This window comes from Panthera leo, chromosome A3, assembly GCF_018350215.1.
Source record: "Panthera leo isolate Ple1 chromosome A3, P.leo_Ple1_pat1.1, whole genome shotgun sequence".
Classification (NCBI taxonomy): domain Eukaryota; kingdom Metazoa; phylum Chordata; class Mammalia; order Carnivora; family Felidae; genus Panthera; species Panthera leo.
In genome coordinates this window covers 4344426-4366828 of record NC_056681.1, presented here as the reverse complement: position 1 = coordinate 4366828, position 22403 = coordinate 4344426, and the positions used below count along the sequence as shown (strand labels likewise).

Genomic DNA, 22403 nt, shown 5'->3' with positions numbered 1-22403 from the left:
AAGCCTTGTCTGAGGGTCCAAAGTCGGCCCCTCCTATTATCATAAACACCAGCATTTGTTACCTTCTGTCATTACTTTTGTTTGTTCCCTGTTCAGCTCCCTCAGCAGAAGGTAGGCTCTTCCAGGACAAAGCCCAGGTCTGATTTGTTCACCAGTGAGCTGGAGGAGTAGCATGGGGCCAGATGATTGGGGCGCTCAATAAACAGGAGTGGAATGAATAAGAGAAGGAATGAACGAAATCACAGTTCCCGGTAAGCACTCTGGAAATGGTCGCTATTATCAATATCCTCGAGCTCACATCTCTAGTGCTCTTCCTCACCGGCCCGGGCTTTCTCTCCAAGCACCCAGATCTGACAGTGTTGACGCCCCTGCTCAGATCTTTCTGTGATGATCACAAGCCTATCACTTTGGTATCTCCTACTACGTGCAGGGAACCATGATGTGGGCTTAAAAAGCATCATCTCAGTTATCCTTACCGACTACCCCACGAGGTAGACTCTCGTTTCCAGGGCATTTGAGAGCGGTTTTGCCTTCGTGAGCCCTTCTTCCATAAAGAAGTATTTAATGTTACATATTACACTGCATCCACTGGTAGAATTGGTATACCAATTATACAAATACAATCCAGGCTGGATTCATTTTTACAATATGCATTGTTATTCTGATTTTAAAGGAAATGGGAACATTTTCGTGGGCCCTGGACACTAGGCCCAATAGGTCAGCCCTGCTCTTGTGCCCCGTTGTCAGATGAGAAAACTGATGCTCTCAGGACCGAAAGTCACGGTGAAGAAGGAGTGGAGCCGGGACCCGAACCCAGGACAAGAGCGAGTCTGGTGTTTAACTTCTATCCGGAGTTAAAACCCCTGGGACCCACCCAGGTTGTGCTCCAGGATCCCTTCGGGGCGCTCTGTCCTCCCCGGGGGCCCAGAGCCACCAGCCCAGGACAGCCTTTGTGCCCCGCCCCCTCGCTCAGGCCCCGCCTCCCGCCGGCTCCCGCCGGGGTCCGGGCGCCTGGAGCCACGACTGTAGGGCAGCTCTCTATGCCCCGCCCCTTCCCCGGACCGAGGCGCGCGGCCGCGGGGGGGGCGGAGCCGCGGGACCGCGCGTGCGCTCGCCCGCCTCTGCCCGTGCGCATGCGCCGTGTTCGCGCGCGCTCGCGGGAGAGGATGGCCGGGGCCGCGCCGGGCGCCATCATGGAGGAGGACTACTTCGGGAGCGCGGCCGAGTGGGGCGACGAAGCGGACGGCGGCCAGGTGAGGGGGGGCGCCGGGCGCCCCCGACGAGGACCGTTGGTCTCCGTCGCCGGCGGGCCGGCCCCGCCCCCGCCGCGCCGGGCCCCGCGGTCACCGAGTGGTTCAAGCACAGCCCGCCCCGCCCCCTCCCCGCCCGGGGCGCGCTCCCCGCGCCCCCAGAGCGCCCGCCACCCGCCTTCGTCCCCGGGCCAGCGGGGCCCGCCCAGAGCGCCGCTGCCCGTCGAGGGGCGAGCACGCGGCCTCCGTGCGTCTCCGTTTCCTCCCTTGCAAACGAGTGGGGGCGGGGACGGGGCGGGAGACCCGGGCGTGAGGTCCCCCGGCGCCGCGGCCGCCTCGCTGGGGTCTGGGCGGCGGAGGGGTAGACGCCCCCACCAGTGGTCCCAGTGGCCACTCCCTTGGGGCCGGCCTCGGCCTACCGGCCCGCCAGGCATAGAAGGCACGAACTCGACGGCGGATCGGGCTCAGAGCGCCAAATTTGAACCACTAAGTCGCTTAGAAAGTCCAAACCAGCATCATGAGGGGGAAAGTACAACTTTGGGCTTTCGTAACACGTGTTTTACTGTTTGTAAAACGTACTTTTCGGTGCTTTGGTCTGATCCAGTCAATCCTTCCATCGTTGACCTGGAGGGGTTTGGTATGGAGGCTGAGGAGGGGTCTTCCCTTGTCCCCCCTCCCCCCCTCCCCCAGGAGGGTTGGGAACTCCGACCTGGTAGCCCCAGCCCTGCCAGTGTAGTCCAAGTTTATTCTAAGCTGAAAACCCACGAAGTGCTGGTTTAACTTGCAGCTTCTCAGGTCCCTCCCCTGGAGACAGACAGGTTGGCCTGGAGGGGAGCCTGGGGATTTGCCGTTTAGCAAGAGTCCACATCAGGTGTGGGCAATACCGAGCGCTTTGAAGGAAGGACGGAGTGGGGCGCAGGTGGTTGAAGGGGGCAGGGGTGCAAGGAGGGCTTGGGAGCTGAGGATCGGAGATGCGAAGACAGGTGCTGTGTTTGTGGAGCAGAAAGGAGTCCTCGCTGGTGAGCCGTCTGGTGGATGCGGCGGCCCGAGGTCTGCGGGGGAGCCAGGTCTGAAGGGCCTTTGAGGGCTGCTGAACGTGACTTGTTCAAGAGTTTGGGGCGGGGAGTGACAGCACAAGGTTCGTGTGTTTGGAGGCAGCTTCAGCGGACGGCCCGCCCTCGCGCCGTCTCACTCCCCTCGCAGGATTGCGAGCTGGCGAAGGGGCGGGGACCCAGCCCAGGTCCTTTGTCTCCACCGCCACTTTATCACACCGCTGGACAACCAATGGGACGTGAATGAGCTTAGTGGTGGCTTCGTGTTCCGAGCGTCCCGTTCAAGATGTCACGGCACTGGTCACTCTGGGCCTTCAAGTCATGACCTTACCACTGAGGCATATCCAGGGGCCGTCTAGACCAGGGCCCTCGTTTTATAAGCCGACAGTCCACCTTGTGCCCTAGTGTGTGCCGCTAGGAACGGCAGGGCCAAGCGTAGACCCCGCCGACAGGAGGCTGGGGAGTCTCGCGTTCGGGGAACTTTCGTCGTGACCCCCATTCGGTGCACTGACCCTCATAGGCTCTCGGTGCTGAGAGGGGTGGACCAGATGTTCCCTTCACGTACATGCTGACTGCTCAGAGGAGGAAGAGGAAGTCCAGCAAGGTGACCGAAGGGGTGACGTGAGCTGGATTTCGAATGATGGGGGTGGGTCAGTTCTCGTGACGCCAGGTGTGCTCACTGGACGCCACGTTGCTGGACCTGAGAGGCGGAAGACGCGCACGGAGGCCACGGTGATGTTAAGTCTAGGTGATGACAGTGAAGAGCTGCTGAATGCCGGTGGTGCAGTCTGGCTTCGGGTTGCCGGTGGGGGCTGGCAGGAGACGAGACCGGCCAGGTGGCAAGTGAAGGGTTACAGTCACGCTAGAGGTGGGAGAGCCTTTCTGAGGGAGACTGGAAGCTTTACGCAAGAGAGAAGCATCAGACGTGCGGCCTGTGAAGACCGTGGTGGCGTCAACATGGAAGGTGACCGGCAGGCAGGCGTGAGGCTGAGCCGCCCGGGACATACCGCTCCCGCAGGCACGCACAAAATCAGGAACGGGAAAGGCGGGAGGAGGGGCCAACGGGAGAGACCCGGGGAAGCAGAATGGGCGGGTCCTCACGACGGGACGCGCGGTGGAGTGAGGGAGCAGAAACCGAGGGTGACTCACACCTTTGTGAGTTTGGGGTACCAGGCGGACGACGGAACCCTTCACTAAAACATAGGTGGTGGGACAAAGATCTGTTCGGAGGTCAGTTCTGGACCTAATGAGTTTGGAGAAGTAGCAGGCATCCGAGGGGCAGTGAGAATAAACTGCTGACGCTTGAGTCTGGAGCTCGAGAGAAAGAGAGAGATGCAGGCTAAATTCTAGATTTATGAGCAGGGAGGTGGCATCACCCAAGAGAAGAGGGAGCAGGAGAGAGGAGGGCTGAGGACAGAGGCCCCAGAAAACAGCCCCACAAGGACGAGTCTCGGGGTGAAGGCCAGCCTTCCTTCACGGCCTCCTCCAGGCTCCCCGCACAAGGCAGGTCTGAAAGACTCCCCAGTCCCCACGGAAGGAATCTGCTCCCAAAGCATTGCTTACAGAATTGCCCAGGGGTGGGCAGACTTTTTGGTAAAGGACCACATACTAGACATTTTAGGCTTTGCCGGTCCCTGTCCCGACTACTTAACTCTGCCATGATGGGGAGAAAGCAGCCATAGACAATATGTAAAATTCCAAAAAATTCTCAGATGGGTGTGGCTGTGTTCCAACAAAACTCTACTTAGAGAAACAGAAGGGCTGGATTTGGCCCTGAGCCGTGGTTTGCTGATCCCTGGTCCAGCTCTTACACCATCATGTTAGTCACTTGCATGGAAGGTTGGTCTCTCCTCGTTTGTAAAGTCCTTTGGCAGAAAAGGCTAGATCCTGTCTTCTATTTCCGGGGATTTCTAGAGGCGAGTACAGTGCTCAGTACAGAGTAAGCATCTAAAAAGCATCTGCCTAGTGGTTGGGATGACCGTGTTAACACCGGATGGACCTTGATGTCACACATCATCCTGCTTTGTTCTTAGATTCAGTGACTTGCCTAAGGTTGTTTCCACACAGAACAGGGCCTGGTATCCAGCCAGTCCTGCTGATTGGAGGCAAGTCTGTGATCTCTGCTTCCTAACAGCGTATTGATGGCTTGTGCCTTCGAGAATCACTCCATCAGTCTTTGTTGGAAAGCATTAAATGGCACGTGTGAAATAATAATAGTGAAAACAATAATAACTGACATCTGTTGAACTCTCACTGAACGTCAGGCGCTAGGCTTGGTTTGTCCAGAAATTCGATTACAGAATCCTTCCAAAAGTCCAATGGGAGCAGCACTGGTACGATCTTTAATAGAGGAGGAAGCGGATACCCCGAGAGCCTAAGTACCTTGCGTGACCACCGTACACACGCGTGCCAGCATGTAGTTGCGATACAGACCCCCTTGGTGTGGTTCTGGATTCCATTTTCTTAGCCACTCGTTATTTGTCCAGCCCACTTCCTGAGATGATCACAGAAGTCAAATGAAGTAACGTATGTGGAACGCTTTTGAAATGGACAGGGTTCTGCAGTTTTAAGGTGAGATTGCAGGATACTTGCGTTGATGAAAAAGTAGCCTGGCTCTTTTTATCACCAGCAGGAGGATGATTATGGAGAAGGAGAAGACGATGCGGAGGTCCAGCAAGAATGCCTACATAAATTTTCTACCCGGGATTATATAATGGAGCCCTCCATCTTTAACACTCTGAAGAGGTGTGTGAGAAGGGTCATGTGTGTGGGGAGGAAGCTGGGGAACTTAGAGACAGTGTGTAATGGACCCAGAGGGTGATCTGCAAAAGCCAGAATAATGTGATTTGGGAATGGAAAGCTTCTAGACCCCGCCCCACCCCACCCCCGCTTTAAAAATCTTAATATCCTGACTATCTTGTCATTGATCCCCATGCCCGCCTACATTCCTATGAGTGTTCTAGCTTTTTTTGTTACCTTTTCTAGGTATTTTCAGGCAGGAGGGTCTCCGGAGAATGTTATCCAGCTACTGTCTGAGAACTACACTGCCGTGGCCCAGACCGTCAACCTGCTGGCTGAGTGGCTCATTCAGACAGGTGCTTTGTGGGTGGCCCCGTCCTGCCTGGTCACCCCACCCCCCCCCCCCCCCCCCCCGACTTTTTTTTAATAGACCTTTGGATCATTATAATGCTGATAAACCGGAAAGGCCTTGTTTGTTTTCCTGGTTTTTAAGACTTCTGTAAGTGGGAACTGAACTTCTTACCCATGTTCATCTGCTTGATTCCTGTCTTTGATTCACTAATTTGAGGTTTACGGGTAGCCTGCAAATGGGATTCTCATGGAGCTGTTTTCCCTACTATGTTGTAGAATTATGGGGTCAGACTGTATACCCTCACTGCGTCATTTCTAAGAGGTCTGTTATAGCAAGCGGTGGATGATGGATAATTTAGGCCTGGGTATGATTGTGGCTTTTAGCTAATCTGATCAGGGTAGAGCCTCACTGTAAGGCCACTGAGCTGGGTGCAGATGACGTCATGGAGTAGGTGCTGCTGGAAGGCAGTGGGTTCCCTGCTGCCCCAGCTCCTGAACACGGTGCACCTCTCACGGCTGGCATCTGCTCTCTTTCCACCCTGTCGGGTATGTCTTTCTGTCCTCCTGCCTGTCTGTTTTGGCAGTTTGTCCTTGTCTTTACCGAGGCGTCCAAGATGCTGCTGTCCTTTCCGTGAAGGCAGACGGCCTTCTGTGTTCTGCCTTGGGCTCCTTTTTGGGGCCTTACCGTTGACCAAGGTTAATAAATCTGAATTTTTATGAGAGGTCCCGAATTCCAAGTGGTCAGAAGCAATTCTGTGATCTTTGGTTCACATACAGACTTTTGACCTGTCTACTTATTCCAAAGTAGTATAACAAATTGAGAGATGGCCATTTTCCATCTGGCTTTTGTCATTTTCTTTCAGGTGTTGAACCAGTGCAAGTTCAGGAAACTGTGGAAAATCACTTGAAGAGTTTATTGATCAAACATTTTGACCCCCGCAAAGCAGATTCTATTTTTACCGAAGAAGGAGAGGTGAGGAGTCTGTCTTCTTTTTCTAATGCCAGTTCCTAGGATCTTTTGCTCATTCCACGTGTACGGTGGAACGTGGCGTATCAGGCAAGTAATGCAAAAAGTTGGGTCCTAAAATCAAGGTGTGAGACAGAAATTGTGTAGAGTCAGAATTGCCCTCAAAATGCTCTCTGCAGGGTAGTGAGCTCTTGCACACTGAGAGGCACACGGGTGGTGAACTAGAGAGGAGGACTGGCAGACTCACACCTCCCACTTCTGTCGACTCTCGAGCACCGGTCCTGGGAGTGGTGTGGGGTACTCGTCCGGGTCCTCCAGGAAGCAGACACCAGGCCGGGATTCTGTGTGCAGGAGATACGAACAACACACCTGTGAGAGAAGACGGGCGGGGGCTGGGGAGCCACGATGCAGGTCTGGGCTCAGAAGGCAGGAGGGAGGAAGGAAGGTTGGGGGTGAAGAGCCTTAGGCGACCGTGCAGTTTTCAGAAAGTTGCAGCAGTGTCAGTGGGTGTCTTCGGGCCACAGTCCCCTGTCGCTGGAGCCCCATGTCTCCTGGGAACCAGCCTGCCGGGAGCCCTGACGTACTCGATTGGTGGCTGGGAGTATCCGGCGGGCAGCTGGCCTTGGCACCGGTGGGGGGTGGACTCAGAGGGTCTGTCAGTCACACAGTAGGGGAGCTGAGAGACGCGTGTTCGCGGCCACCACACATGGCGATGGCCAAAACCTCTGCCCTATCACACGGCCTTTTCCTCTTGCCAAGGGCAAGATGTGGCATATGTGTTACTTGTGCCTACGCTGCGGCCACACTACGTGTACTTCCCTAGACTCGAGTGGCTCCGAGAAGCGCCCTTCAGTGCACTCTGGTGTGCAGTTGAGGCTTCCAGAAGCCGTGAGTGGGCTTTCAGGGCTCCAGCGCTGCCGCTCGGCTGCCCGTGTGGCATCGCCGGCTCTGGTCTGCTTCCTGTGCCGGGACCACAGGGCTGGAGCTCGACGCTCACGGGGGCTCTTCCAACTGGAATGTCCAGTGGTTGTTTATACGATACCGTCTTCACTAAAGCTCAAGCGAGGCCTTTTATCTCGCCGTCCATTTGTTTGTTGGCAGACCCCAGCTTGGCTTGAACAAATGATTGCACATACCACGTGGAGAGATCTTTTTTACAAACTGGCTGAAGCCCATCCAGACTGCTTGATGCTGAACTTCACTGTTAAGGTAGGCAGGGGACTAGTGTCACAGAAAAGGCCAAGGCATTTATGAGTGAGAGTTATGTTAGTTGGGAAGTGGTCTGTTTCTTTTGAAAGGTCGTATTTGCTTTTTGGTAAAGGTCTCCATCACTTCGCCTCTGTAAATCTGAACAGTGAGAAAGAAAAGCATAGAATATGTATATATGTTTTTGGATCAACGTGGACTGTGTTTTAGGATTTGGCAGGAACGCATTTTTAGAGTCCATCGTGTGCTGAGAGGACCCTTTAAGAAGGCCTGGTTTGGGGCGCTTGGCTGGCTTAGTCGGAGCATGTGACTCTTGATCTCGGGGTCGTGAGTTCGAGCCCTACGTTGGACACAGAAATTAGTTTAAAAAAAAAAAAGGCGGCCTCGTTCGTCCACTTCATGTTACACACGAAGAAACCGAGATGGGATGGTTAGCCTGGGCCACAAGCCTAGTCAGTGGTGAGGCGGGGATCAGAATAAGCGTTTGAGACCTGAGACCAGTGTTTGCTTGTCCCACCTTCCCACGCACACTGACGACAAGCCAACTTTCTGTGAAACGTGTGGTCACTACCTGTTGACACTCTGGCCTCTCGTTTTTGTATTGTAGCTGATTTCTGACGCAGGGTACCAAGGGGAGATAACGAGCGTGTCCACAGCCTGCCAGCAGCTGGAAGTGTTCTCTAGAGTGCTCCGTACCTCTCTAGCTACAATTTTGGACGGAGGAGAGGAAAACCTTGAAAAAAACCTCCCTGAGTTTGCCGTAAGTTCTTTGTGTGTCTCAGAAGGCGGCCGTGCATCGGGGTCATGCGTTTTCAAACATGAAATGCTTCTTCCCTGGAGAGAATGTCCAGGTCAGGAGGCCAGTTCCAGCATAATAACTTGCATGCAGAGTGGTTGGGGGTTTGGCTCTTTTGTCGACATCTGTCACCGCTGCAGTTATGGAACCCCAAACTCTCTCCCCCTGCAACGTTCCAGAAGATGGTGTGTCATGGGGAGCACACGTACCTGTTTGCCCAGGCCATGATGTCCGTGCTGGCCCAGGAAGAGCAAGGAGGCTCCGCCGTGCGCAGGATCGCACAGGAGGTGCAGCGCTTCGCCCAGGAGAAGTGAGAGACGGTGTTTGTGCTCGTCCTGGTCCTGACTAGGTGCTCCCCGCAAAGTTCCCCCTTCGCCCTGTGTCCACCGGCAGAGACTCTAGGCCCTCCTCTTGACAGACAGATTAACTGCCTTCTGTCTAGTAGAGCTAGAAAGGTCAGGGTAGTTTTAGATACACGGAGAGAGCTTGCTTTCTGAAGTTTGGCTTTGATGAGTATTTTATAAGGTACTTGATTATTGTGCAGTTCACTGGATTTGTGAGCCTGTGTTTTCATATATTAGGATTCATCAATAGCAAACGATAGCGGTCCTGAAATAGTTATTCAGTAGTTTAATTGTTCTGTTGTGGTCCATATCTTACGGAATAAAATTAGCCCTTGCTGGCTTTATTCTCTCCTAACGGAGTCTTAATAAGACATGAAAAGTGAATGGCTCCTCTTGGAAAGTCTGCAAGCTGTATCCGACCCTTCTTTCCCAGTTAGCTCTAAATGCTGTTTTTGTGGGTCAGTCAAGATACCAGTGAATGACAGACATATGAAAAAAAAGGGACCCAAACAATTCCAAGAATGAGGTGTGAAAAAAAAAGGAAGGAAAGAGGCAGAGAAGGAAGGAGAGGGCAGGGAGCCACCTTCCTAACAGTGGGATCTGTGCTTTCCCTCACCCAGAGGTCATGATGCCAGTCAGATCACACTTGCGCTGGGCACAGCTGCCTCCTACCCCAGGGCTTGTCAGGCTCTTGGGGCCATGTTGTCCAAAGGAGCCCTGAATCCGGCCGACATCACGGTCCTCTTCAAGATGTTCACGAGCATGGACCCGCCTCCTGTTGAACTCGTAAGTTGCTTTCGTTTTAATAATAAGGTGGGACCGCCTCCGTGCCGATTAGAAGGGTTATTTTGGAAAGCCTGTGTTTCTCCTAAGTCCCTGAATACAAATTCGTTTCTGTCCTTTTCCTCGTCCTCCCCCGCCACGTCCTCGGCGTGCCCTCACTCCTGCCGTAAGCGCATGTGGACTGACCTGACGTCTCCTCCGCGCGTTCCTTTTCATCGAGCCCTGTGTGTCTCCTCAGATCCGGGTGCCGGCCTTCCTGGACCTGTTCATGCAGTCGCTCTTTAAACCAGGGGCCCGGATCAACCAGGACCACAAGCACAAGTACATCCACATCTTGGCGTATGCCGCCAGCGTGGTTGAGACCTGGAAAAAGGTGCCATCAGTTCTGAGGATCGATGCGCTTTTAGGGGGACAAGTAACCTCCTCTCTTTGGTGTTATTTGGGAATTTGGGCTGTAAGAAGTCATGAGCCCAACTAGTGTCAGAAACCTGTTTGTAGCGCTCGTGCATGAAATAGTCAAAGTGCTGAATGTCTCAAGAGAACGTGCATAGCATCTGTTAATACTTTTCACACTGGCATTTGAAGTGCGACTACAGAGATAAGCAGGTCCCTCTCTGCCACAGGCCCAGCCTCACTGGCTTGTTCCTGCACGCTGGGCGACTCCGACGGGTGGCAGCCGAATGGACTCGGCTCCAGGGACAGGGGAGGGGGTTTGCAGAGACGGGTAGCCCGTAGCAGATGACCCCAACTGCAAGGCCACCGGGACTCACTAACTCTGTGTGTGTGTGTGTGTGTGTGTTCAGAACAAGCGCGTGGGCATCAACAAAGATGAGCTGAAGTCAACGTCAAAAGCCGTGGAGACTGTTCACAACTTGTGCTGTAATGAAAACAAAGGGGCCTCCGAGCTAGTGGCCGAGCTCAGTACACTTTATCAGTGCATTAGGTGAGCAAATTAAACCTTAGTTCTGAACTTGATCCTTCTGGAGGAAGTTGGTTGAATTTTCATTTTATTAAAGGCTTATGTATTTAACAAAAGCTTCAGAGACACTTACGGGTTTCAGTTTTTTTGTAAAATGTATCTAGAGGACTTTAAATTGTTTCAGCAGCACGAGTACTTCTCAGGTGCTTATCTGCCAGAAGTCTGTTCATGAATTAGCCTAAGGAAATGGAAGACCAACCAGAATTACAAAAGCTGCTTCGGAGGGAAGGGTCTATTTACCGTAAAAATCAGGCCAACGAAGTGTTGCTTGTGTAGAAGTGACGTGATCACAGCAAGGATACAGACGCCTGCGTTGATCAGACAGGCTTACAGATAGGGTGGTCCTCTTAGGTGTTTGAGGCTTTCCCCTGGTAGTCTCTACTAGGGACAGAGAGAGGGTTTGCCAAATAAAACTTCAGCCCAGTCCAGGCTCCCTGAGAGTTCTGCATTAACGATCTTCTTTTAAACCAATAGTGGTTGAAAATAAGCCAGTAACTGAGTTTGGGTCCCTGTAGCACACGTTGAGAGGATCCTGGCCTCCTGAGACCGTCTCTCTGACCAGCATCTCCTTGGCAGAGCAGAGGGAGAGCCACTTGCTGGGATAGATGGGGCGGTGGCGTTTCTTTGTTTAACTTCATTTAAAGGAAGCATTGTGCCCCATTTTCCCGTAGGTTCCCAGTGGTGGCCATGGGTGTGCTCAAGTGGGTGGACTGGACTGTGTCAGAGCCGCGATACTTCCAGCTACAGACCGACCACACCCCGGTACACCTGGCCTTGCTGGACGAGGTACGGGGGCTGCGGGGCCTTGGGCGGCACTCCGTGTCCGTGCCTTATCCTGCTCGTGCCTGTCCTGCCAGTACATCTGTCACTGAACCCACAGGCTACTCGGTACAGAGCTAGTGACTTTTTATCCTCAGGGAGGATTTTCCTTTTAAGGAACTGGTTTTCGGGTGCCTAAATGGCTCAGTCTGTTAAGCGTCTGACTCTTGATTTTGGCTCAGGTCGTGATCTCACCATTCGTGAGATTGAGCCCCCCACCAGGCTCTTTCCACTGACAGCATGCAGCCCGCTTGGGATTTTCTCTCTCCCTCTCTGCTCCTCCCCCTGCCCCCAGAAAAAAATGTTTAATGTTTCCTGATCTATTTTAATTTTTTTAATGTTTATTATTTATTCTTGAGTTAGAGAGACAGCACGAGCAGGGGAGGGGCAGAGGGGGAGACACAGAATCGGAAGCAGGCTCCAGGCTCCGAGCTGTCAGCACAGAGCCCGATGTGGGGCTCAAACTTGTGAGCCACGAGATGACCTGAGCCGACGTCGGATGCTCAACCGACTGAGCCACCCAGGCGCCCCTATTTTTGAGAGAGGGAGCACAAGCTGGGGAGGGACAGAGAGTTAAGGGGACAGAGGATCTGAAGCAGGCTCTGTGCTCCCATCAGAGAGCCCGGTGAGGGGCTCGAACTCGGGAACCATGAAATCGTGACCTGAACCGAAATCAAGAGTTGGACGCTTAACCACTGAGCTTCCCGAGGGCCCCAAATAAAAAGAAAATTTAAAGAAGGAACTGGTTTCATTGGCTTCATAGATTTCTCAGTTTTTAGCAAGTGTTCCGAAAGGACGAGCAAGGGCACGGAAGCTGACCGGCTTCGGGCGAGGGCTGCCGTCACTAGCCGCCCGCCGTGTGCCGGCCGCGACGGTGATGGCGGTTCCGGGCACCGACGGTGAGCCCGGGGGCCCGGCCGCGGTGCTCAGCGAGGCCCCCTTTGGCGTGTTTGTAGATCAGCACCTGCCACCAGCTCCTGCACCCCCAGGTCCTGCAGCTGCTTGTTAAGCTTTTCGAGACGGAGCACTCCCAGCTGGACGTGATGGAGCAGGTGAGCGGGCGGCCCACGGGCTTCTGGCGGCCGGGGAGGGGACCCGTGGTGACGGCTTTGTCTGCCCCCGCCCTCGTAGCTCGAGCTGAAGAAGACCCTGTTGGACAGGATGGTTCACCTGCTGAGTCGAGGTTACGTACTTCCTGTTGTCAGTTACATCCGAAAGTGTCTGGAGAAGCTGGACACTGACATTTCACTCATTCGCTATTTTGTAACCGAGGTCAGCAATACACCGTTTGTTTGTTTCACGTTTCTACTGTTAACGCTAGCGGCGCCTTTGGGCTTAATTAGTTTATTTCGCGCCCAGCTCTGAGAACTGTGCTCTCTGCTGATCGTGGGGACAATGGTTACATACCATTTACCAAGCACGTCCCACCTTCAGGAGCCATATTCTGTTTTGCCCGTGGAACCACCTGGGGTCTTGACGTTGGAGGCTCGTATTGTCGCCGGGGAGCAGAGGGCGGGGAGGGGAGGGTGGCTGTCCCCAAACCGTCTGCCGTTTCATCGGACGCCGGTGGGACGCCGCTTGTGGCTGTGGGGGAACGGCCTGGTGCGCTGTCGTCCTAGGTGCTGGACGTTATCGCTCCCCCATACACCTCCGACTTCGTGCAGCTCTTCCTCCCCATCTTGGAAAACGACAGCATCGCAGGCACCATCAAGACAGAGGGCGAACGTGACCCCGTGACGGAATTTATAGGTAGGGTTGGGACGTACGTGTCCCTCCGCCGCGACCTTGTCGCCGTTCGCCTCCCGTTTCTAACCCCGTGCCCGTTTTCCTTCCGTGTTAAAGCTCACTGCAAGTCCAACTTCATCCTGGTGAACTAATGCAGTGCGCCCTCCGGAGCCGACACACAACGTTCCGAGACCAGTTGTGGGGAAGCCCTCCCAGGAGCCGTCGCCGAAGAGGCCCCGTCGGCATCTCGGGACCGGGCCCGGGGGGGGGGGGGGGGGGGGGGGTGGGCACCGTGGAGCCGCTACCACGGGCGGCCCCCTCTCCTAGGGGCTCGCGCTGCCCCCAGACCCTGCGGCCCGCGGTCTCCCCCCGGCGAGGGAACGGAGTCCCTCCCGCGGGTCGCGGCGAGCTCGGGACCAGAGACTCGGAGATGAACTGCCTTCCGAGGTGACTTTTCTCACAAGAACCCGATTGGTCGGCATTTTGTCATGCTAATTTTCCAAGAACAAATTAAAAAGTCTTTCCGCTGGATCGGCAGGTGTAGGTCCCCGTGGTGTTCTCGTGTGTAAATAAGGCACGCTCAGGCTCCACTCCCGCGGGGAGTCGTGTATTTTATTCATTATCACTCGGGTGATGTGAGATGGCCTTCTCCACCCCCACCACTGATTCCCAGGTGACAGAACAACTGGTGATCAGTCTGACCTCGTTTACCACATTATAGGCCACCGTTGCCAAATAGAAAACACCAAATCACGTACTGAGGAGAACGGAGACCACACCCCAGCCGGGCACACCGTGCTGCCGGCCCCGGGGTCTCCGCCCTCCCATTTCCGACCCTTGAAGGATGGCTTCCCCGCCAGCCCGGCAGCCCTCCGCTCGGGTCAGCCCCGAGTTCCTGCAGACGGCGGCACTCCCGGCCCAGCGCCCTCGGCGACGGGATCCCCCCTGACGAGGGCTCACGATACCATCTCTTAAACCCCCGCTCTTCCGGAGGCCTGGGTCTTAGACGATGGGGTCCCCGAACGTGCAGTTCTCCTCGATAGCGAGGTTGTAGTCGGCACCCTTCCCGTCTTTGTAGGTGCTGGTCACTATCCGCATCCAGCCTCGCTCACCCTGTGGGGGGGGGGGGGCACCACACGTTCGCTCACCCCCGTCTCCTGTGCCCCCCGCTGCCCGTGCGCCGCCCCGCCATCGTCTCAGGCAGCGTGCCTGCCCTTCCCGGGACCCCTACTCAGAAATACCTTCTGTGAAATACTTTGGCTTGGTTAATATTTAACAAGCGAGGTACATGGCCCTGTGAGCCCAAAGAAAATTAATGTAACTAAAATGTTGACTCTTCAAGCCGGATGACTTAACTACCTATTAATATCCCCGGTTTATGGTCTTTTAATAAAAACACCGAGTTCATCACTTCGACATTAATCACTCTCCCCCACTTCATAGTAATGAATTTGTGTCTTCAGCTGTTAATGGTTAATACTAGGCCTTAGAAATGAAAATTCTGGCAGTTAATTTATCTCCCCTGGATTTTTGACCAACTCAAAAGTAGTTTTGAAAAAATGCCGCCGTATTGGGGCGTATCTCCTAAGAGAGCCGAAACTGTGCCGGCAGAAGGGATGAGACGGTTGTAGAGGGACGATCGGGCTGAACCGAAAGTTCCAAAACAGTGCTTTGCAACCAGGGCGGGGTCCCCAGGAGACACTTGGCAAAGTCCAGAGACATTGTTGGTGGCCACGTGGGGCGGGGAGGAGCCACTGGCGTCTAAGGGGTAGGGGGGCTTGACAACCCTCCCCCCACGAAGGATCTGACCCTAGATGTCACCAGTGCTCCTGGGCCGGAGCAAGGAGCCCCCCAGCCCCCGCTCGGCGCCGCAGTTCCCGGCCGCGGAGCCTGGGGGAGGGTGGGGGGAGGGCGCCTACCCACGGTTCTCCCCAGGAGTTGCGGACGATCCAGTACTCCGTGCCGTCGCTGACACCCCAGCCGGCCACAGAAATGACGTGGTTTATGTAGGCCCTGTCGTGGTACTCCGCGTAGATGCCTCCCGTGTAGTTGACCATCTTCTCCGTCGCCATGATACCGCAGCTGAGCGCAACCACTTGGATCAGCACTCGGGTGGGAAGGACTCACCCCCCTTACAGGCGGCCCCGTGGGCCCAGCCCGGGTCGTGCATCGGGACGACCCTGCCCGAACTTCTGTCCCTCACTCGAGTGTGCGCACGTGTGCGCGCGCTTCACCCTCGCTACGATCCCAGACGCCCTACGATCCCTCACGCGCCCAGACAGGGAAGTCGGCCCCAGGGAGGGGGCGGGGGGGTGACACTGACTGGGGCCCCCGTGCCCAGCTGGCGGGGGGCTCCGGCTCCTCACCTGATGGGGCCGTTGGCGTAGATTTCTGCCATCATCTTCTCCCGCCCGGAGAGGGAGCCATAGTCGCCGACTTTCCAGAGGGTGTAGTTCTGGATGGCGTGGCACTCTTTGAATTCAGTACAGGTTCCACACTGGTTAAACTTGTCGCACTCTGCGGGACAGCACGCGAAGTCGGCGTGAGACGGGCTCCTCGGGGACCCGCGGACAAAGAAGCACGTGCACACGCCCTCTCCACGCTTAACTAACAACCGGGAAGCATCTTGCCGACGGGTGCTGCCGAACTAGGCTCTTCGTCCGGCTGCGAGGGAGCGGGGAGGACCCCCTCCCCAGGCTTTGGCGGGGAAGGAGCACACAGGTTAATCAGCTCATAGTAGGCACTCAAGAGCGAGCCTGTTCTCCTTTAAAGGCCAAGAGCAGGGTCTTTTCACAATACAGCTGAAAGGAGTGGAATTAAACTATTAGCTTTTAATAAGGTAATTGTATTGCTGGCTAGTGAACAGGCCAATACATTTGGAAAAAATTAAGCATTTTCTTATTTTTTTAAATTTTTTTTGGTTTGAGGAGGTTTCAAGAAGTAGGCTAAAAAAAAAAAACCAAGTATGGCTCTTAGTTGTGTAAGAAGACACCATCCCCTGCGCTGTCCCCAGGCCCTCAACATCCCACTTTGCACCCCTCCACCCTGCCTTGTTACGGCTCTCGTGTCACCTACTTGTTACAATTTCCCAGCCGTCCAGATTCCTCCCCCAGGACCACAGACTCCTTGAGGCCTAACCTGCCGGTTTCGTTTGTCCCCAGGACACCAAGTGCCCCAAGCCCAGTATCACTGGCAAGGGACAGATCCGTGGCCACATTTGCTAATACAAAGAGCGGACTATGTACCGCAAACAGTCGGCTCTGCTCAGTGGCACTGGTGGGTTGGAGGGGCCTGGCCTAGGCTGGACGAGACCAGTGCAGGGTGAGGGAGGGCAGGGCCCCAGGGACCACCTGATCCCCCATCCTGCAGAGCCTTCTCCCCTTCACCTGCCCTCTCCTTGGTTCTCTGACCCCTGTTGTATTTACCACTTCAACAAGACTCACCCAACCAGTCTGGGGGAATTCTTTCTGGCTGGGCACTACGGCTCCGGAGGCGACGTGAGGGCACCGTGGGTGTGGCCCAGAGTATGCTCGGGCCCTGAGGGGACACTGGGTGCTGCCGGAACTCACCCTTTTATGGAGGGAGAGGGCAGGGGCGGAAACGCACTCGGGCTCCCCCTTCCTCCAACACTGCGGTCTCAAATGTCCCATTAAGTTCATCCCAGTTCTCCGCCCTGGCCAAGAGGGAGCTCTGACAGCGACAGGTGACTTAACGGCCAATTACGGGCTGGACCTTCTTTCCTTCGGCTTCCAAGGAAAGCAGCCTGGGGCTGTGCCAGCTCCCGAGACTCCAGGCAGGCTGGCTCTGCTGGTCCCTGCAGGACCCCTCGGCCCCACCCCTGCCCGTGTGCTCACAGCCCAGGCCGGGGAACGAGCTGATGCCGTGTTCCAGCTGGGCCCTCGTGCCTCCAGTTCGGGGCCGCAACCTACCTGCAGGCCTGCTTTCCTCACCCAGTCCTGGAAAACCTTCTCTTCCCTCTGCAGGGCTCACCTTACAGATGCCCAGGAAACCCCCAAAATGCCAACATGGCAGAACCCAAGCACCGTGGCCAGTCCTGGCCACAGGGGACACGAGGCTGGAGACACCCGCCCCAGGTCTTTTCTGGGGGTCTTCTCAGGAAGGACCGTGGACTCCAGCTGCCCGCTCCCCCAGCCCCACGGGGTTCAATTTCAAGGTGGCGGGGGGGGGGAGCGCTCCCCGCTCCGTCCCGCCCTCCCCCAGCGCCCCAGCCGCGCTCTCCCCGGGGGGACGGTGGGGGCGGGCGGGCACCTACCCTGGTCCTTAGCCTGGTAGTTGTTGCAGGTCTCGTCGGGGATGCCGTGCTCGTGGGCGTACCCCCACACCGGCAGGTCGTTGCCCCCCTCGCAGGAGCCCGCGTCGCCGCAGTCGATGACGTGCTGCACGGACAGCAGGGTGGAGGGCCAGGCCCCCTTCCTCTTGATGTTGATCCGGTCTGCGAGGGCGGCAGCACGCGCACCTGGTCAGCGCCCGCCCCTCAGGGTGTCCGCACTCCAGGGCCCCCTGCCCCAGCCCTTCCGGGCACGGAGGTGTCTGTCCACACCACTGGCCACCCGGTGCCACACGGGCAGGGCCAGGTCCGTCTGCCCGCGCCTCGGAAGGGCCTGCTGAAGGGCCGGTGGGCCCGCCGGTCCCCAAGACAAGAGCGCGGGACAGGACAGTCCTGCCCCTTGAGGCGCCACCCCCACAGCAGCCCCGGGGCCCCCTCACCTCCCTGGTGTCACCGCACAGACCTCCACTCCTCTGACCAGCCCCGTGCCTTCAGAAACCCGCCGTCAATCTGCGCCCGCTGCCCCTTCCTCCGTGCTCCCTGGCCGCTCCTTGGCCCAGGGAGCCGTCCCTGCGGACACCCCTGTGCAGCCCCCCCGGCCTCCCCGGCCGCGCCGGCTCCAAGCAGCTGCCGCCACGTCACCTGCTGACCACTGCACGTACTTCCCTGGGCCCGTGTCCCGCAGGGCTCAGCTCCAGACCCCAAGCACGCCGCCTGACACGCAGCAGGGGCTCACGAAGTACCAGCCGCGTAACCGAGGGAACGGATTTTCTTTTCCTGACCCGGGCCCGGCCCTGGCTGCTGACCCCGGGAGGTCACGCCCCTGGCAGCTCCTGATGGAGGCTCCCCAGCCTCACGGCCCGCGGTGCAGGGCCTGCGGGCCAGGTGAGGGCCCCCTTCGCCCTACTGCCCTCTCCAAGCCATTTTGCCTCCACCCGTCTCGGTTTCCTTCCACACCGCGGTAAGGGTGTCCCCGTCCTTGGGCTGATGCCTGCTGGTGCACGGGAGGGTTTGCCCTCAGGCTCAGCCCCAAACCCCACCCATCTGAGGGCTCTCCAGATTCCACTGGAAAACTCCAAGGCAGGTCCCTCGACTCCCTGCCACCCGGCGTACAGGCTTTCTGCACCCCCCACCCACCTTCTGTGGCACATCCCTGCCCGCCCACCCGAGGCCCAAGTGGGCCCTGGGCCCTCTCTCCCCCATCAGTACCTGCACACACGTGGACCTGCCTCTCCTTCCTCCCTCCCTCCTCTCTCGTCCTTCTCTTTCTTTTTTTTAATGTTTATTTTGAGAGACTGAGGAGGAGAGGCAGAGAACATCCCAAGCAGGCTCCACGCCGTCAGCGCAGAGCCTGACGTGGGGCAGGATCCCATGAGCTGTAAGGTCATGACCTGAGCTTAACTGACTCCGATGCTTAGAGCCACCCAGGTGCCCCCGACATCGGCAAAGGGCCCCTGAGCCCCGCACGCGCCTCCGCACACACCGCAGTTCTCTGCTGCCTCGTGAGGCTCCGGCAGCCCTCCGGGTCTCCATTCCCAGCCCCGCTGTCCCTTCGGCGCCTTGCCAACCTGGCTGGGGTCTCCTCCCCACTGAGGAAGCTGCTCTCGGAAGGCCGAGGACCTCCATGCTGCCAACTCTGAGGCCTACTTCCCCAGCCTCGTCTCCTCCGGCCCCTGCCCGGCAGCGGTGGGCAGCAAGGCTGCTCCATCCGCGGCCCGGTCTGGCCTCCCCTGCACCCGGATCAGGCGTCCCCTCCCTCCCTGACCCAACCCCGGGGGGGGGGGGGGGGGCGGTCAAAGACCCTCCCCGCGTGGCCCGAAGGTAACTGGAAGTTCCTCTCCACCTGCTCGTCTTCCTCCATCACCCACAGGTGCTTGTCCACACCTGCTGTGCGCCCGGCTGTTCTCCGCGCTGGGAACCCAGCGCTGGACAGAAAAACAGTCAAAGCCCCGACCCGGGGGGTCCCCACACAGGACAGGGAGCCCGCGTACAGAGGCTCTCGTAGGTCAAGTAAGCATTCTGTGCTCGCTCTGCGTGCAATCGCGGAGGGTTTCCGGTGGGACAGAAGTACAGTCCGACCTGGGGCTCAGTAGACGGGTCTAGGCTGAGACGGGACGGCAGGGGGGCGAGGGGGCAGAGACCAGGCGGTGCCAGCGCCCGGGGCTCAGAGTAGGGGTGCAGCGATGGGGGCTGCAAAAAGCAGAGGGGTTCAGAACATACCCTGAAGGTAAAACGGACAAGATCCGTCCCAGGATCGTACGAGGGGCGGTGCTAGGCTTCCACGGGAGCCACGGGAAGGATGAGTGGCTCAGCCAGGCGGGGTGGGGGGTGGGGGGACTGAGGCGTGAGGTGTCCGGGCAGAGGGAGGGCAGCGGACAGCTGGTGTCACGGAGGCGCAGGTGAAGGCTGAGTCCTGGGGAACCCAGTGCTTAGGGGGAGGGGGAGGAGCTGGCAGAGGATATGGAGGCGCAGCCAGGAAGTAGGAAGAGCCGTAGTGTGTGGTGAAAGGCGGGGACAGCGCGCCAGGGACAGGTGATCAAGCGCGACCACGGAGGGCGAGGCCCGGCGGCTGACGGCTGCACCTGCAGCCCCTCGGCCCCTCGCGCCGAGTGGGAGGTGAAGCGAGGCTGGACGGGGTCTGAGGACGGAGGAGGGGGCCCGCAAGTGGGGCAGTGGCTGGGGCGGCATGGGCTCCAGGCCTCCTGCTCATTTGCTCCTGGCGATGGCCGGGTCCAAGCACAGGGCAAAGGGCCCGGGGGCAGGAGGAGAGGCAGACCACGACCGGCTGTGTTAGGTGGCAGCCAGCCGGGCCGGCGCCCCTGGAAGTCCCCTTTTGAGGGCTTCTGGTTTCTCAGTGAAAGAGGAAGGAGGGTCCTGCTGCTGGGGGAGAGCGTCATTGGAGGAGACGGTTGCCCCGGAGAGTCCGCTCCGGAGATGCGGCAGGGCTGACCCTCTGAAAATGGAACCAGGTGGAGGGCTCGCCCTGGTGACCTTTGTGGCTCTTCTGTCCATCCCCCACCCCGAGGGCCACCACAAAGGCCCTCTTTCAGTTCCGCGCTGTGAGCACCATGCCCGCCGAGGCCTTTGCCCCGACCCTCCGCCTGGGGCCTGCCCACACCCTGCCCGCCCGGCCCAAGGCCTTGCAGGGGCTGCAGGGGTTAAGCCTCTGGCTCCACATCCCAATCAGGGGGCCTCCCAAGCCTCCCACACCTTGCAATGGCGCCGCAGCCTATCTGCCCCCCTTTCCTCCTCCTTCTGGCAGGGCCAGAAGGATGCCCCAGACCACCCCCCTCCACTCCTCGACCCAAAGACGCCCGGCAGAAGTCCTGGCCCAAAGGCCAGGCTTCTGGGCTCTACTCCCAGCTGCCACTCACACCACACCCGAGTCTCCTGACCTCCTTGCCAGGGACCTCAGCTTCCTCATCTGCAAAGTGGGAACAGTCCCAGGGCAGCTCGGAGGCTTCAATGGAGCCACCAAGCCTCAGAAGCGGCAGCAGCCTCCCTGTTCTTAATCAAGTTAACACAAGGCCACGAGTACACCAGGCCTGCCCAGTGAGCTGCCCCGCGGGGACGAGGCAGTGGTCCCCTGCCCCCCCCCCCCCCCCCCAGCCAGGCAGTCCCTTCTGCAGCGGAACTCTCCGGTCACTGGAGGCCCCTGGGCCGCCACTGGAGATGGCGGAGCCCCTCCCACACCTCCCAAGCCAGCCTGGGGCTGAATGGAGGCCCGAGGCTGGGGGAGGTCTCTGCTCCCTGCTCTCCCAAGGCAAGGCCCAGCAGCCCTTGAGGGTGGTATGGCCCTCAGCTTCCCCTCCTTCGTCCCCTCACCGGGGCCAGGGGCCAGATGAGGAAACCGGCCAGCCTTGCTCAATATTCCAAGCCCAGGATGGGCATCAGCTCAAATATTAACTGCTGCTGCAAAGCAGTTTCACTTCCTTGTCCCCAAATACTGGCAGGGGATTTTGGGTGAGTCTCACCTCTGGTCTGATCCCAAAGGGCCGGGGTCACAAGCTTTGGGGGAGAAACGGCACCTGGGAGCCGCATGTCACGGGGCGGCTGGCCCTCGTCCTGCCTGCCACCCACGGGCCCCAGGCGGACACACAGTCCAGCCTGCAGCACTTTGGCCTTCCCTCCACTGGGAGGAACCGCAGAGGTCACAGGTCAGCTCCCCTAGGCTGGAGAGGCTCGGCCACCTCCCACCCCACGCAGAGCCCGGGCGCAGAATCCCGGTGGCTGCCTGTGCCGCCCAGGAGGCAGTGTGGACAGGCCTTCGCGGCCCGCGGTCCGGAGGGGCTGCGGAAGCCCACCTACCTGCCATGGCGCTGGTGCTGCCATGGGCCCAGCAGGAGCCGCAGTACTGGGGGATGTGCTGGTTCCTGGTGACACTGGCGTAGTTGACGCCGTTCACGTTCCGCCAGTCCCAGCTCTTGGGCAGGTCCCTCGGGGACAGATACTCGTGAGGCCGGGGGTATGTCCTGGGAAGAGACCAGCACGAACAGACTCAGCGCCCGCTCCCCTCCCCAGAATGACAGGCTGTGGGAGTCAGCGCCCGAACCCCCAGGGCAGCCCCTCTCCCAGGGGGCACCCCAGCCCCCCTTCCCCCGGGGGTCGTGAAGGAGGCGGCGCAACCCCCCATGCGGGAACCACATGGCTTCCCCGGCGAGCCCCCGCCCCCACCCAGGCCCCCAGGTGAGGCTTGTCCCACCTTCCAAAGGTAAAGAAAAAGAGCGATCCCCCCCCCAAAACACAGGATCTGGATTTGACCCTCAAAGGTCACGGGAGGCAGGCAGCACGCCAGGTTCCTGGAACCCGGGGGAGCCCCGGGTGGGGGGCCCAGCCCCGCGCGCGGCCGACCTGCGCCCCAGCTTGGACAGCTGGTCCCCCCGCAGGGGCAGGCGGCAGCTGTGACCCGCTCGGAAGTAGGGCCCGGCCCGCGCGCCCGCCAGCAGCAGCAGCAGCAGCAGCAGCAGCGGCCCGGACGGCGCCATGGCTCCCGGCCCGCCGGCCTCTCCCAGCCCTCCCCGCCCCGCCCGGGCCTTAAGCCGGCCGCGCCCGGCGACACACCCCCGGGGCGGGGCCGGCCGCTGGCCCCGACCCCGCCCGCCGC

General features: G+C 58.4%; 2 protein-coding genes across 6 annotated transcripts; one reads left to right on the top strand and one right to left on the bottom strand.

The window, feature by feature from the left end:
• Positions 1–1137: 1137 nt before the first annotated feature.
• On the top strand, positions 1138–13542 carry NELFCD (negative elongation factor complex member C/D). 5 transcript variants are annotated; one of them, XM_042930534.1, is made up of 15 exons: positions 1138–1253; positions 4935–5047; positions 5288–5397; positions 6256–6365; positions 7461–7568; positions 8173–8325; positions 8541–8671; positions 9326–9491; positions 9727–9861; positions 10292–10431; positions 11139–11253; positions 12243–12338; positions 12418–12558; positions 12906–13035; positions 13129–13542. In XM_042930534.1, exons 1-15 carry the CDS (start codon positions 1167–1169, stop codon positions 13161–13163), a joined length of 1770 nt encoding a protein of 589 aa, XP_042786468.1. In that variant the 5' UTR covers positions 1138–1166; the 3' UTR covers positions 13164–13542. The 5 variants fall into 5 exon arrangements, with proteins under 5 accessions (XP_042786468.1, XP_042786470.1, XP_042786472.1 ...); XM_042930536.1 differs by having other exon boundaries at positions 4932–5047; positions 8544–8671; XM_042930538.1 differs by having other exon boundaries at positions 4932–5047; positions 12418–12469.
• A 67-nt stretch (positions 13543–13609) lies between these two features.
• Positions 13610–22291, bottom strand: CTSZ (cathepsin Z). Its single transcript, XM_042930539.1, has 6 exons — positions 22151–22291; positions 21608–21771; positions 17285–17464; positions 15378–15528; positions 14931–15093; positions 13610–14124 (listed from the first exon to the last, which is right to left on the bottom strand). Exons 1-6 carry the CDS (start codon positions 22282–22284, stop codon positions 14014–14016), a joined length of 903 nt encoding a protein of 300 aa, XP_042786473.1. The 5' UTR covers positions 22285–22291; the 3' UTR covers positions 13610–14013.
• Positions 22292–22403: the final 112 nt, after the last annotated feature.

Bases quoted from the DNA above. Each gene is read 5' to 3' on its own strand.
- NELFCD (XM_042930533.1), top strand. From the start codon at position 1,167: ATGGCCGGGGCCGCGCCGGGCGCCATCATGGAGGAGGACTACTTCGGG. The intron at 5,398-6,255 runs GTGCTTTGTGGG...ATTTTCTTTCAG, and splicing joins TGAGTGGCTCATTCAGACAG to GTGTTGAACCAGTGCAAGTT. The intron at 10,432-11,138 runs GTGAGCAAATTA...ATTTTCCCGTAG, and splicing joins ACACTTTATCAGTGCATTAG to GTTCCCAGTGGTGGCCATGG.
- CTSZ (XM_042930539.1), bottom strand. From the start codon at position 22,284: ATGGCGCCGTCCGGGCCGCTGCTGCTGCTGCTGCTGCTGCTGCTGGCG. The intron at 21,772-22,150 runs GTCGGCCGCGCG...GTCTCTTCCCAG, and splicing joins CTGTCCAAGCTGGGGCGCAG to GACATACCCCCGGCCTCACG. The intron at 17,465-21,607 runs GTAGGTGGGCTT...CCGCCCTCGCAG, and splicing joins CAGCACCAGCGCCATGGCAG to ACCGGATCAACATCAAGAGG.